We start from the raw sequence: 16,056 nt of genomic DNA, 5'->3' as shown, positions 1-16,056 counted from the left end.
TAACAGTCTCAGTAATTAACAAAGAATATATAGTTTGGGTGTTCCCTAAAGAACTCAGCCATATGGATTTTTGTTAAGTAGCTCACTCCACCTCCTTTCAATTATGAAGTCCAACCTCTCACGCTGCTCCCCAAATAACGGCACACAGGACTCCAAGGCCTCTACCCTTCTTCCTGCTGATGCGGGCTTGACCTCTGACACCTACTCCGTTCTGCACATACTGCAGAGGCTGGGAAGCTGACAGTCACAGACCCCGGAGCCTCCCGCAGTGAGGGTTCCAGAAGTCACGGGCAAGCAGGCCCACTCCCTTTGTGACCGAGACGGTGAGCAGCGAGCTCCCTTTACTTTTCTGAAAAGCACAGTGGTGCAGGCTCTGACTCTTAGTGACGTCACTTCTGGAGGTCCTAGTGTCCTGTCACTCAACTTCCAAGGGAGGTGAAAGACAGGATGGGGTGACCTCTTTTGCTTCTCTGAATTCTCGAAGGTACAATAAACCAGGAATAATGGTAGGTTCCTGACTCTGGCAGCGGTAGTAATCGAAGAAAAGGCAGAAGCTCCCTTGATGATGAAGTTCTGTGGTAGTTTTGGGCATCATCTATGTAAGCTTAATCCAAAGAGTCTTTAGCACTCCCAACAACTCTGCAAGCTATTCAATATCCCATTGTAAATTCCCTCCTGCTTTTACTAGAGATCTAGTTTTCTGCAAATAACCAATAGGCCTAGCTGACAAGTTACAGTAGCTACTTCTCCAGTTTCCCTACTTCTAGACTTCCCCAAATGACACAGTCCCAGCAACAGAATTCACCTTTCGCAGCTGGCACTGAGACTGTATCCCTCGTTTTTTTAGTACCTTATTATCTCGCGTGTGCTTAGTCATTTAATCGAGTCCAACTCTTTGCAACACCATAGACCGTAGCCCGCCAGGCTCCTCTGTCCATGGGGATTCTCCAAGCAAGAATACTGGAGTAGGTTGCCATGCCCTCCTCCAGGGGATCTTCCCAACCCAGGTCTCCAGCATTGCAGACAGATTCTTTACCATCTGACCCACCAGGGAAGCCCATGAACACTGGGGTCTCCTGCAGAGCAGGCAGATTCTTTACCAGCTGAGCCACCAGGGAAACACCTATTGGCTTATAAATCCAACTAAATGCCTGAACCTAGGCTTTCGGAATTAGGCCGCCTAATTTCAAATCCTTGCTGCTATACTTTACTAGCTTTCTGGTTTGGGGAGTTACTTTTGGTGTCTGAGTTTCCTCATCTATAACCAACAGGACTTACTAATCAGGGCTACTGTGAAACTAGTTCAGATAACACATGGAAACACTTAACATGGTAAGTTTCAATAAATATTATCTCTTCCTGGTTCAAGCATGTCCCTTAACAACTGTCAAACAAGTTTATCATGCTTTACCCATCAATTACTCCCATGCTTTTGACTTACATAGCTTTTCTTATACAGTATTATTTCTTATATTCTTTTTTGTCAAGTCCTGTCATTTCCTCTCTTATAATGCTGCTGGAGAACTTTGTAACAACGAGAGCTGACTATAGTGCAATATAACCTATTCCACAAATATGGACATTCTCCAAATCTTTAAAGTATTCCAGTATAGATTAAATCACTTTCTTTTAAGTATGCAAAAGACAGATTTCTATACTGGAAGACAGATTACATGAGATAAACTCTAAAGTCCCTTCCAATTCTAATATTACACAATTGTAACTGCAGTTTTAAGATGGGCTACTATATAATGTCAAGTTTTAATAGAAATCATAAGTCTGCTGTACACTCAACCATTACAACCAAGAAGTATTACAGTAATCTTTGTTAGGAGAGTCCTGTTTCAATTTTCAGTCTTGAAAACTCCAGTTAGTACTCATATGACTCAGAATGTTTATTTTTTAAAACAAAATATATGAACAAAAAAAATTGGGAGGATGACTATCAACCCCATATAACTGTTTTCATTTATGCATCTTTCAGTTCTTCTTAATATGCATACATACTTTTAACAAGTTAAAATCAAAATATACATACCTGGTTTCTGAGTCAATCTTTTGGTTTTGAAACAAATTTCTTTTTGTCATTTTTAAACCAATTTTTTTCATTTTGGGGTCATATTTAACTAGCATTAAGCTCATATAAACTTCATTTTTTTTGTTTCTTTGTCCTTTTGCTACTTAAGCATTAAACCATAAGACTGTAATTACCAAATGCTGCTCCAAAAGTCATGTTCAGTACTTTATGTGAAACTAACAGCACTTACCTATGATGGTAGAACGCAAATGTCCAACGTGAAATTTTTTGGCAACATTAGGTGAACTGCAAGATAATTGTAAAAGTTATTTTTTTCTGTTCTACAAACAAGAATTCTAAAATGAATTAGGTCATAGCTATAGTTTAATATAATTGTAGACAAAAGCCTTTGGTAATTTTGGACAAAGACAGTTAAAAATTTAGACATTTAGAGGACTTCCCTGCTGGTACAGTGGATAAGAATCTGCCTGCCAGTGAAGGAGACACAGGTTTGATCCCTAGGCCGGGAAGATTTCACACGCCAAGGAGCAACTAAGCTTATGTACCACAACTACTGAAGCCCATGCGCATAGAGCCTGTGGTCCGTAACAGGAGAAGATACTGCAATGAAGAGTAGCCCCTGCTCGCCAAAACTAGATAGAGCCCGTGCGCAGCAATGAAGACCCAGCGCAACCAAAAATAAATAATTTTTAAAAATTAGACATTTAGAGCAAAGATAAATTAGATCTCAGAAAGAACCATCCTTAGGAAATTGATCCTGTGTCTCAAGAAGGAGTCACGTAACATACACAGAAGCAGCACACTTAGCAAGCGGATACAGCAGAGGCCTGGTAAAAAGAGGAAGAAATTCAGAGAGATTGTTTTGACACAAACAAGGTACGTTATTAGAAATTAAATTTAGTGCGCTGGTTCTCAATTCTTTAATGTCTAAAAATTATTGTGGACCCCAAAGGAATTTTGTTTATATGAGTAGTATCTATCAATATTTACTGTATCAGAAATTAAAACAAAAATATAAAAATATTTATGTGGAAAGCTTCCCAGGATAACCAGAAATAGAATTTACCATTCCAAATTCTCAAGCAACACATTTGTTACTCTTGGTGTTTGAGAAGTTGCAATTAAGATTTATCGACACCTAATGCTTCTAAAACACCTTCACTCCCCGACAGGCAGCCTGACGCACGTTACAGGCACTGACTCAACAGTCAGAAGAACTGTGGTGTGAGGTACTCTCATCTCTTATTTTTGACGAGAAAATTGAGACACAAAAAGGAAAAAAGATAATGAAGTACATTTGGCAATATCTTGAGGACTCTTGAACATAGATGATGAGCATATGGAGCTTAATATACATTTTCTCTCTTGTGTATGTTTGAAAATTTCCTAAGTTTTCAATATTAAAAAAAGATATTAACTAGGACACAGCTAGTTAAAAGTGGTAAAAACAAGAGCTTACTTGTGGTCTGTCTCCAAAGCCTTGTTATTTACCTTTTTAAAGGTATTACAGTTTAAAACCTTGATCTGACAGATATCTGTATACAATTGTGAAATTATGAAACTATAAGGAAATTCGTGTAATCGTTATTTAGAAAGAAAGCAAATGTTCTTCTATGGGATTAAAAAATAAGTAATCTCCTGCTTCTAGTCAAGAGAAGAAGAGAGAAGAACAAGGCTTAGGCTTAATTACCCTTCTGCCTTAAACAACTAGAAAACTAGAAAGATCTATGGAACACTGGTTTCATGACATTAAACAGGACGGTGAAGGACTGTGATCCCCAGGAGAAGGTCAGCCAACAGGGTGACCCTCAGGACTGCCTCCTTACTAGCAAATTCCTGAGGTGTAGCTAAAGCAGACCAATCTATACTGTGACAATGTTTATATCAGAACAGAAGAAAGGTTTCAAATCAATAATTGAAGACTCTCCTTTAAGAAACTAGAAAGGGAGGCTCAAACTAAATCCCAAGTAAGCAGAATAAAAGGGAGTAATACAGACGAAGGTTAAAAAAAAAAAAAAAAAAAAGACAGAAATTGTGGTATCATAACCGGTAGTGGTGGTTATGTGACCTGGCATCTTTGATAAAACTCATTAAACTGCATGTTGAAATACAATGATTTGCACTGTACTGTATAATTATACCTCAATATAGCTGATTTAAAGGGAAAACTATAAAAAACTAAAAATAAGCTGGCCATGGATGTGCTGATATTAAAGGAATGTAAGATACATTGTCTAAAGGTGTATGATCTCTAGGCGGGTAAGCAGGAAACTGACATCGCCGACTGTCTGAGTAAGGAAACAGGAGGCTCTGGGGCAGGGGGGACACTGCCTTCTCACTGCACAGCCTTTGTCCTCTTTGAATTGTTAAAAACTAAGGTTGTTCTCTAATAAAAATACTAGCTAATAATACAGTTTTTGCATAGCTTTTGCATTTTTAAAAATGCAAAAAAGTACAGTTGGTTTACATTCTATGTTTCAGGTGCACAACGGTGAATCGCAACCTCTAAAGAAAAAGCTCCATTTAAAGTTGCTGTAAGATGCTGCCCCGTGCGGCACGGTCCATCCGTGCAGCTCGTTCAGACGCGGCAGTCTGCAGGTCTTGCCCCGCCCCGCCTCGCCCCTCCCCCTGGGAACCCCAAGTCTGTGCTCTCTGTCTGTGCTTGTTTCTTTTCTGTTGTTTCGTTAGCTTAATTTTTATATTCCACCTATAAATAATAACATGAGCATTTGTCTTCCTCTGACTTATTTCATTTAGTACAATGCCCTCCAAGTCCATCTCTGCTGTTGCAAATGGTAATTTTCATTCTTTGTTATGGCTGAGTGGTATTCCACACAAACCTCATCTTTACCCATCCATCTGTTCATGGACACATAGATTATTTCCATATCTTGGCTAGTGTAAATAATGCTGCTGTGAATGCTGGGGTGCATGAGTCTTTTTAGTGTTTTTTTTCCTTCAGATATATACCCAGGAGAGATATTGCTGGATCATATGGTAGTTTTATTTTTAGTTTTTTGAAAAACCTCCATACTGTTTTCCACAGTGGCTTTACCAATTTCCATTCTCTCCAACAGTGCACCAGGGTTCCCTTTTCTCACATCTTTGCCAACATTTGTTATTTGTGACCTTTCTGATGATACCCATTCTGATAGGTGTGAGGTGATATCTCATTGTGGTTTTGATTTGTATTTCTCTGATGATTAGCAGTGTTGAACATCTTTTAATGTGCCTGTTGGCTAGAACTTTGATACTTTTTCTTTAGAATTAAAAGAAAAATCTGTCTAGAGCTTCAAAAAACCTCCCTTGAAATATCAATTTGACATTCTCTGGCACCACATTCCTACTCAGAAGGGAATACAATGAGATGGAAAATACAAATTCAATTCCTTTGGCAACCAAAGTAACTACTATGGATTACAACTTGGATGCTTTACTGGAACTCTGAAGTATTACTTCATGTAATTTCCTCAATCTTGTAAGAAAAGAGATATTATTACTCTTATTTTCCACACATAAGAGACTAGAGAAATAAACTGTTCCATTCTAGACGACTGAATCAGTTACTAAGTGAAAACTGGTACCCTGATCTCCTGGACTCCCATCTTCCCAGAGGTCAATTTGTTTTGTGGGTACACTTCACATGGAGGAACAGCAGCGGGTGGGGAAACACGTGTTGGTACAAGAGAAGAACGGCTGCCGCTGCTGACTGTGCTCCTGAAGATTAGATCTGAACACAAGAGGAAGGGCTGGCTCAGGAGAGAGGCGACCGCTGCTGACGCTTCAGGTCTTACTCTGCCCACCGGGGACAACCAGAGTCCAGGGCAGACAGCCACCTACCCTGGCACTTTATCACACTCCTCCTGGGTCTGACAAAATATGGGGAAGCTAACCATATGTCACTGTACCACGGAGGCAGTAAAGGTTAAACATACAGGATTCAGAGTTAGCTCTGTGACTCTGGGCACGCTCCTTGACCTAGCATCACCATCATCATCTCAATTTAAGGGCCAAGTTTCTACTTTTCAAAGATTTCTTTTGATGTGGACCATTTAAAAACTCTTCACTGAACCTGTTACAACACTGCTTCTGTTTTATGCTCCGCCATTTTGGCCCCAAGGCGTTGAGATCCAAGTTCCCGACCAGGGACCGACCCTCAGCCCTGCACTGGGAGGAGGGCTCTCAAGCACTGGGCCCCCAGGGAAGTCCCTGGGGCAGTTTCTTGAACCCAGAGTTTCTCTCTCTTCACTCTGGGGTGAAGTCACCTGGTCTATTAAGGATACTATACATTTAAATAAGTTCTCTCTTCCCCCGTCTCTCATTTTCAGAAGAAATTCAGGAAGGATGTTTCCTATCACTTGTTACCCTCCCATCTACCTCTCTGTCTCTTTTGAAACCACAGTAAGAATCACAGAATCTGGAACACTTCTAAGGGAGGAAGCAGCTCTAGGCCCGCACCAATGCCGGATGAAACCTAAGAGAAAGCAGAGACGGCCGCCGGGAAGCGGACTCTGCTTCCATCGGTGATCGGGCGCTTGCGGAAGTCCCAGCGTTCCTTAACTCCCTGGGGACAGGCTGAGAGAGGCGAACCTGTGAGTGAACAGACTGCACTTCAAAAGCCGCCAGAATGCAACTCAAATGCAACAGGCTATTTTTAGACATTTCTTATCATCATAAACAAAAATGAGTATTATATGGGAAATAAAAGCTCTGGAGAAAAACCAAAGAATCAATGACTAAGCAAGACTAGTCTTGGTGTTTTGATTTTGGTTGGGGAGAAGGGATGGTAACGAGGAAGTGAACATTAAGGAGCACGGGTGGCAACTTCTCACGTTTCAAGAAACTGGCAACAGCACTATTTCAAGGGCGAATGTGCAGTAGCAGATACTATACCACCTTCCTCCTGATATTCCCCTACTGCTGGTTAGGTGAGAGCGAGGAGCGTAACAGTACTGAGGTGCCTCCCCAGAAGGGTACGTATGCTGCATCACTGTAAAGACAGAAGGAAAAGAATTCAAAGTGTCCACACACTCTCTGCCACTCTTTCATTAAGAGATATAATCTACTTCCCTGCCCCGAGTCAGGGATGACCTTGTGGCTGCTTTGACCAGTGGTGACATAAGTGATGATATACCCGTTATAAGACCAAATGTTTTACTACTTTGGAGCCCTGAGCACCTTTGTAAAGAGGCGTGGCTACTCTGCTGGAGAGAGAATACAGAGAGATGGCTGGCCAGTCCACAGGTGAGGAAGCAGAAAAGTAAATGAGTTACCTGGATTTCTAGCCCTAGTATAATGTCTAGATGACCAGAGTTGCTTAAGTGGCCACAGGCAACCAAAAAAACCATTAGGCGATGCTCTCCCCAGTTTCCTGGTCTATACATGAAACATAAAACAACTGGTTGTTGTTCTAAAACACTCATCAGTAGTGTGGCAAACTTTTTCTTAAAGAGCCGGACAGTAAATATTTTAGGCCATCTGGTCTCTATCTCAATTATTTGTCTACTGTACTCAATTGCCATTAGAGTATCAAAGTAGCCACTCTGACAATAAGTAAATGAACATCTAAGACTGTATTCCAAACTTACAAAAACACAGCAGGCTGGATTTTGCCCATGAGCTAAAGCTTGCCATTCCCCGCATCAAGTTTTGTAGTGGCTTGTTATGCAAGAGATCACTGAAACGACAAGCAGCTTTCTTTGGGGGACGGCCTTAGTGTAGCTCCTCTCTGCTGTGCGGATGACTGCAGAGGTCTCTTTGCTCTTTCGACGCAACAACTTTAAACTTTAAACATCCTGATTGGGGCACACTGGTGGCACAAGATTTACTCATAATCTGTATCTGCTCCATGAGAAGGTTAGCTTACTCAGCAATCAATCCTTGTCACACACAGACGAGTTTACCAAGTCTTAGAGGGTCTGCTTTTTCTAAGAACAGGATTGAGTGGCAGAAGACAGTACAAATAAACCCCATTCACCTCTGATTATCCAGGTGCTAATCATAACTAAGTTTAAGTTATCACAATAAATTATGAGTTAAGAAACTGGAAATCGTATTTACCACATCCACTTAAAAAAATCTTCCACAAAAACATGTACTAAGACAAAGACTCTAGCAAGTTCTAGTTAAGTGAGAAAACAGCTCATCGACACTCTTCCTTAGCTTTGAATAAGGCAAATACAATTTCTCCAAAAAATGGTCATGAGCGGTCCAAGTGATAGCTTTTTCTTTTTTGGTTACCTAAGAACAATTCAAAGATTAGATGGTTTTATTGATGGCATGTAAGAAAGTTATTATGAAGACTATGCAGAGCCATGTTAAAACATTAAGCTATCTTTCTGGTAATTTTAAATAATATGCATTTCATATAATGGACCCTGGGATGTTGGATCTGAATTGGTAACATCAGTAAAAATTGAGTTCCAGTAGTAATATGCACTCCAATAGCCGGAACTTGGCTTCTAAATACCTTCCTCACAAAAAGGGAAGTAGGACTTCTTGGGAGAAATGGGACAATTCCAGGTCTACGTAAGACTGGAACATCTCAGGCCAAAAAGAAAGTATGCCAGGCCGTATGGGAACTTGCAAAGAGCACAAAGGCGCCTGATCTGGGATAATCCGAATGTGTGTGCTCAGTCACTCAGGCGTGTCCAACTCTGAGACCCCATGGACCGTAGCCCGCCAGGCTCCTCTGTCCATGGGGATTCTCCAGGCAAGAACACTAGAGTGGGTTGCCATGTCCTTCTCCAGGGGATCTTCCCAAACCAGGGATTGAACCCAGGTCTCCTACATTGCAGGTGGACTCTTTACCGTTTGAGCCACCAGCAATTCCATTCCTGGGCATATATCCGAAGGAAAGAAAATCAGTATCCTGAAGAGACATCTGATCTCCATGTGCACTGCAGCATTATTCACAGTCGCCAAGGTACGGAAACAATCGAGGTGTCCATCCGCAGATGAAGGGTAAGGAGAATGTGGTGTGTCTATATGATGGACTGTGATTCAGCTTTTAAAAACAAAGGGAATTCTGTCACTTGCAACAGCACGGATGGAACTGTAGGGCATTATGCCAAGTGAAATGAGCAGACAGACAGAGACAAACACTGCATGCTATCACGTACATGTCAGATCTAAAGACTAAACAGTCACACTCTAGAAACAGAATAGAGAAGTAGCTGTCAGAGGCCGGAGGCCAGGGGAAATAGGAGGAGGCTGGTAAAAGGTTTAGACTTCTGGCTGTAAGACAAATAAGTACTGAGGATCTAAAGTATAACGTGGAGAGTATACTTGATAACACTGTCTTGTATAACTGAAACTTGTTAAGCAAGTAGAACATATGTTCTCACACAAACAAAGAAGTAAATACGTAAGGTGACAGAGCTTTTAACTAACTCAGTTGGGGAAATCCTCCCACTGTGTGTGCGTGTGTGTGTATATTTATCAAATCATGCTGCACACGTTACCTTATAATTTTGTCAATTATACCTCAATAAAGCTAAAAATACATACACATATCACAAGCACAAAAAGCTTGTTTTCCGGTAACTATATTACTTTGAAATTCTTAATATGATAGTAACCATTATATGTACCTTAAGAGTCCACTAAAATGAAGAACTAGATCTTCTAAAAAAACAAAAAATCTATTAATACATAATTAATAAAGGAAAAAACCCATAATAACCATTAGGTACTTTTTTTGGTTAAATTTCAACAAGTTTTATTCATGGTTTAATGATCAACTCACTGTGACTTTAAGAACATAAGCTCACTGATTTTTCATTTTTCCATGTGTAATTTTGTGAGACCTAGATGATAACAGTAAAACACCCACCTGCCCAGTCAGTTGATCAACGAATGCATATGATCGGTAGGTACTCACCTGAATTCAACCACGATCCTCTTCTGGGGGAGGCCAGAAAAAAGTTCACTTTTTAATCCATATTTTGAGCCATCTTCAATCACCTGTTGCAGTACAGTCTAAAGAGTAAAAGGTATGGGATTTAATGATACAGAAAAACTGCAATTTTCTTAATTTGTTACTGGGAACTAATTCTTGCTAATTTTCTCATTCTGATTTACGGAGCTGAGAATTTTACAGCAGTTAGCAGCACTGCCTCCTTTGATCGCTAATGCTAATCAGAGCAGTCGTGACACAAGTTAACATCTGTGGGGCCTCTGTGCCCTGTTACACATCATGTCTATTCATCCTCACGGCAGCCAATGATGTAGGTATTTTACAGATGGAGAAACTCAAGTTTAGAGGGATAACTGCCAAAAGTCCCATAGCAAATAGCAACAATAAAACCAGAAGCAGCATCTAATATTTATTGAATGCAGATTACAAGCCAGGCACTGTACTAAACATTTTATATGTATTATATATATTACTCCTTACTACTACCCTGAAATGAGTATTACTTTTACAAGCGAGGAAACAGAAGCTCAGACTGGTTAAGTAACTTTCCCTAGGTCACACTGCAAAAACTTTGCTCACTCCACAGCTTAAGTGTTAACTCGGCATGGTGCTGCTACTTCTGTGATACTGATGACCTCAGTAACGGCAGAAAACAAATAAAAATCATAACTCAAGTGCCTCTTGGCCAAGTAAGAAATGAGGCAATACCACAGAAACTGTCAAAACATATTCCAGGTTAAGTTTTAGTTATTCACCATAGAATTACTATATAGGTCACAAAATTCATACTTTATTTTTTGCTAAGGGTGATGATGCATTTATTCATTATTTATTTTTTATTGTAGGATTTTGAAATGACTGATAGATTTTTACTTACTCTTTTACTGATTTTGTTCCACAAACAGGATTTTAAGTCCTAAAAATGTAGTTTCTGACATGAAGAATTCTATCATTAGGGCTGGTTAAGACAGTCACTAAACCGAAAAGGAAGAAAGGCAGCAGGAGGCAACAAAGCAACACTTTTAAGAAGCCTCTATAGAGTGCGAGGCTCAAGTCTAGAAACTTCTGTTATCTTTAAGCCTTACAATCTTAAAATGGGCCACATTTCCCATTTAACTGATGCAAGAGCTAGGCTCAGAAGTTAAGGTTCAGACACAGAGAAAATCCTTCACTGACACTGTGCATTAAGCCACACAGAGAAAGGATTATATAGACATTAAATACAGTACTGTCTACAGCACACGAGGGACCCATTCAGTGTTTGTTACTCCAGGAATATGGGTCACAAGGAGATTGCAAGTAGGGCGGTAAATGTTACAGGTAATTCATACTTGGATCACTCAGAGGTTAAGGCTTATCCAGCCTTTTCACCTTCTATCCCTTTTTATGTAAGGCATGGCAGACTCCAAAAAAGGTACTGGCAGTTACAATTCTCTTTTAAGAAATGACTCTTGAATAATTGATTTCTCTGGCATAAACAAACAAACAAAAAAAAACCTTTAAGACTACCTTATAAAAAAAAAAAAAGACTACCTTATGTGCTTCGCTTCCAAAGCATTCACTGACAATTCAACCCACCTGCTAACTATATATAGTTTCTTTCTCTACTGCTTCACTGAAGGTGTTCTCAAAATCAGTATTTTAAATGTCAACCCAGCTGAATACTTAAGTTGTGTTTATTATTTTTATCAATTCATTTTTTGTAAAATTAAAAAAATTAAACAAATTGAGATAACGCGAAAGTCTGCGCTAATCCTCATCCCTTTCTGCCTTCCCCAGGGGTAACCACTTTTAAGCACCATTTTGATGGATGACGACTCCCTTCTCCCTCCTTCCTTGGTTGCAGTGACATCATTCTCCTGACTTTTGCTTTCCTTTGCAGATTCCTCTCTCAATGCCCACTCGATTCCCTTGCTGCGCTCTTTTCTCGCTTCTAGCTCCTTACTTACACTTCTCCTATGTGTAAAGTCCTAAGACTTCACCACTTACCTACCAGAATCGTGTGCTACAGATTGATCTACACAACTCAGGATTGAGCATCTCTCTCAGGCACTTCAAACAGAACATACTCCTCTTCTTTTTACATTCTTCATTTCTACAAACTTCACTCTGAACCCTCCAGCTAACCAAGCCAGAGACCTGGGAGTTCCTAAGATCTACCTTTTTCCCTCAACCTCCAGAATCAGTCATCTGTTAATCACCAAGCTCTGCATGTGCTGTCTCCTACATATCACTCTAGTTCTCTCCTCTGGTTTAGACCCTCATCATCTGTCAGCTACACTGCTACAAAAACTAAAACAGAAAAGTAATGCCTATCTTATATAATATACATATTTAATCAGGTCTATGGGCTTTCCTAGTGGCTCAGTGATAGAGAATCCAACTGCCAATAGAGGAGATGCAGGTTCGATCCCTGGGTTGGAAAGAGCCCCTGGAGGAGGAAATGGCAATCCACTCCAGTATTCTTGCCTGGGAAATCCCATGGACGGAGGAGCCTGGTGGGCTAAAGGCCATGGGGTCACAAAAGAGTCGGCCATGATTTACTTTCTGTTTTAAGGTTTCAATGATTTCTTACCACTTAAGTGACTTTACAGTTTCTGGTTTGATTTTTACATGCATATCATTTTTACTTTTTTAATTTTGAGGAAATTGGTTTGTTGAAAAGCACACTGTAATACTGATAAAAATCACAAGTTAGAAGTGTTGTTTTATAGTAACATAATATATAATGATTAAAATGAAATAAATTTCATTAGCATAATACCAAAGAATCATCACAGGTGCCACCTGTGGTACACATAACACACCGCAGAAATAATGAGAGAGGAAAAAGCTGTAACTGTCAGGCAGAGCACGTAAGGCCCTTCCCACTGTGTAATTTCATATCCTTCCCCAGGCCATCCAACGTACGAATCAGACTCAGTCACCTTCTGACTTCTAGACAACGCCGTATTCTTACTTGTACCCTGGCCCAACTGTCCCCTCTGCCTGGAATGCCTGCCCTCGTATCTCCCAAGGATATTCTTTATTTTCATCCTAATTCAAGGTTATCTTTTGCCTCCTCAAGACAGATTTACTTTGATGGAGTGAAGGAAAAAAAGAAGAGATTTATGTGCTTCTTTGTTTACACTGGGATTGCATCTTACACATGCCTTCTTTATATGGTTCATCCCAGTGTCTAGCCATTACACATTACATCGTGATTTTTCAATGCTTTTCTTTCCTTGAGGCCAGGACACATGCCATTTTGTCTCTAGATTTCAGTAATATAGTCCCTGGGAAATAATAAGCAAGGAGTTTATTGAATTAGTGGGCACAAAGAAGAATGTCAGAGAGCTAGTAAAGTTCCCTGATATTACAAAAGAGAAATAAGTTAGGGGTCATTTATTCACCAATATTTATGTTTAAAGGTAAGATATACTTGGTAATGTAAATGCAGGTACATAAAGAACTTAACAGAAACTAAATCTTTCAAAAGTTTCACTTTTTGGGTTGCTTCAGCCAATTAATGACTATGCCAACTGGCTGGTACTTTCTGTTTCCCTACCACCAATTCCATTTTCTGTAGATGGATTTTGCCATTTTATTGAATTCTTTATTGGTCAGTATTTCTCCACAACTTTCAACAGAACTTCTAATGAAGTTAGAATGCTTGAATGACAGGTCAGTTCCTTAGTAGCTGAAACGTGCTTAATCATTCATTCTCTCCATGTGTTCACCTGAGACCACACATGACTTGAATGTGACCACTGCCTACTGACATAAACTCAATTAGTGAAATAATGAGCAAAGTTAGAGACACTTAAATGAGTCTTTTTTCTTTTCCTTAAGTTTTGGAAGAGCATGCACAGTTGGATTTGGCAAATAAAACTGCATGTATCTGAAATAAAAAATGAGGTTATTCCTTGTTTATTTCTAAGGCACACCAAAAAAACCCAAAAAACAAAAACAGGATTTTGTTTGCTTTTTCCCTATGTGGTTAAAACTCATTTTCTGTTTTTCCTCCCTGTAAACTGAACTAACTATTAATTGAAGCTACAGTTGCTTCTGAAAGTCATCTCTGAAAAGTGAAAGTGAAAGTTGCTCAGTCACGTCTGACTCTCTGTGACCCTACAGGCTACACAGTCCACGGAATTCTCCAGGCCAGAACACTGGAGTGGGCAGCCTTCCCCTTCTGCAGCGGATCTTCCCAACTCAGGGATCAAACCCAGGTGTCCCACGCTGCAGGCAGATTCTTTTACCAGCTGAGCCACCAGGGAAGCCCAAGAATACTGGAGCGGGCAGCCTATCTCTTCTCTAGCAGATCTTCCAACTCAGGAATTGAACCAGGGTCTCCCGCACTGCAGGCAGATTCTTTACCAACTGAGCTATCAGGGAAGCCCCAGGAACAAGTCTGGTGCCAAAGTGAGAGCTCTTCACAGTGATAAGTTCCTCCAGCCCCCAAAAATGTATTATCTAGTCCCAGAGCTGTGGCAGTTCGCACTGCTTTTAATTTCACATTTTAGCCTCCTACCTTTGAGGATGATTTATATGAAGACAGTATAAACTGCTATTAGTGTTCCAAACCTGAGCTAACATTTAATCATCCCAATTCTGCCAGTATTAGTAACTCAATTGCAATGCATGAACAGATACATTTTATGCAAGGCTAAATTTGTACATGTGTAAGCAATGACAAACTCGTAATTCTCTGCTTGATGATTAAGTTTTGGACATAGATCACTGGCTGCATGTTAATCTTGATAACTTCAAAGTGGAAAAAAAGTTTTATAATGGTCCTGAGAGGGTTGAATTTTCTTTTCAACGTGATCTGGAAACTTGAGACTCACAAATGAATATTGTTTAAGGCCCCAAAATAATGGCGCCAAGTGTAGAAGAAATTAGGCTTTGAGCAGATAAGAACCGCTATTAGATCATAACTTATAACACAGGCACAATGCTTAACATTCCTTTCTCAAACCATGGGTGCTCTCTAGGGTGTATCTCTACTGTGACACTGGGCAGGGCTGCTGCAAGCAACCTGCTTGTCCTTTAAGGAAGGACAATAAAGTCACGTTATTATCCAGAGCCTCCAAGTTGTTACAATGAAGCGAGGGTTTCCACATGAGGAAGAGCAGCTGGACCTCAAAGCTCTTACTCTTTCCCCGCATTGTCAACTGAGAGGGATTTGCGAATATTTTCAGTAAGTGAGCTAGTGGGCATCCTTATACCACAGAAAAACCTCATAATTAATTGTAATAAAGCATGAAAACTCACGACCATTGAAATTTTAAATTATTAACAAAATATATGCCTTGCCTCAAAATATAAACCACATCTCCTTCAGCTAAGCTGGCTATAAAGGCAAACTTCATCTACCATAGCACATTTTCCCATCTCAGGGAAAACAAAAAAAGTAAAGTACTGGCGCCCATCGAGGGGCCTGAAACCCGAAAGGCACGCTGGTGAGCCGCCCTCCTCCTGCAGACACCGAGAGCAGCCGGCGGAAAGGGCCCTTTATTTCAAACGCGACATCAGATTCACCGGTTTGCCAGGTTGGCAAGAAATGTTATCAAGAGCCCAACAAGACAGAGACACTTTTTAACATGCTCAAAACAAATTTCCTTCTTGTCCCTGTGACAGATTTTGGTTTAACAAGTTTAATCTTCAAATAACAGTGGGAAAAAAAGATAAAAGAAAAAAGTTCAAAGATCTAAAGACAAGCATGAAACACTAACTCTTTCAGAAGAATTATAGGGCTGATGGGTAAGTATCTGTAAACTACATAATCTTGGTAAGAAACTATATTAGAAGTTTTGGTTTTATCCTTATTTGCAATTAAAGACCATAGTATATACAAAGCCTGACCTACCCAACAATGGTGTTTTTTATTTTAAATAATAGACCAAACTGCATTATGATAAATTTTAAAGTTCAACTGAGATAAAACTCAAAGGGTCTCACACCCCTGCTTATCTAGGAGTACCTGTCCTCCACACTCACTCAGCAGAGACCCAGTTCCCCTGTGAGGTTTCCCCAGCTCCTTCAGGTCAGCCTATTTCGCCATCTCTGGTCTTTCTTATGGTTACTATACCAATCACTTTAAGAAAGTTCATACTGT

The 16,056-nt window shown here is 40.1% G+C and overlaps 1 protein-coding gene across 3 annotated transcripts in view; it reads right to left on the bottom strand.

The window, feature by feature from the left end:
- RARS2 (arginyl-tRNA synthetase 2, mitochondrial) overlaps window positions 1–16,056 on the bottom strand; it is a 67,402-nt gene that overhangs the window by 28,028 nt on the left and 23,318 nt on the right. For all 3 annotated transcript variants that reach the window (XM_043890540.1, XM_043890542.1, XM_043890541.1), the window contains exons 5-6: window positions 9,921–10,018; window positions 2,268–2,323 (exon numbers count right to left, since the gene is read on the bottom strand). In XM_043890540.1, coding sequence (XP_043746475.1) covers window positions 2,268–2,323; window positions 9,921–10,018 — 154 coding nt within the window. The remainder of the gene's footprint in view (window positions 1–2,267; window positions 2,324–9,920; window positions 10,019–16,056) is intronic.

Source organism: Cervus elaphus, chromosome 28, assembly GCF_910594005.1.
Source record: "Cervus elaphus chromosome 28, mCerEla1.1, whole genome shotgun sequence".
Lineage (NCBI taxonomy): Eukaryota > Metazoa > Chordata > Mammalia > Artiodactyla > Cervidae > Cervus > Cervus elaphus.
Note: the sequence above shows the minus strand (reverse complement) of the source record. Positions and strands in the feature narration are given on the sequence as shown.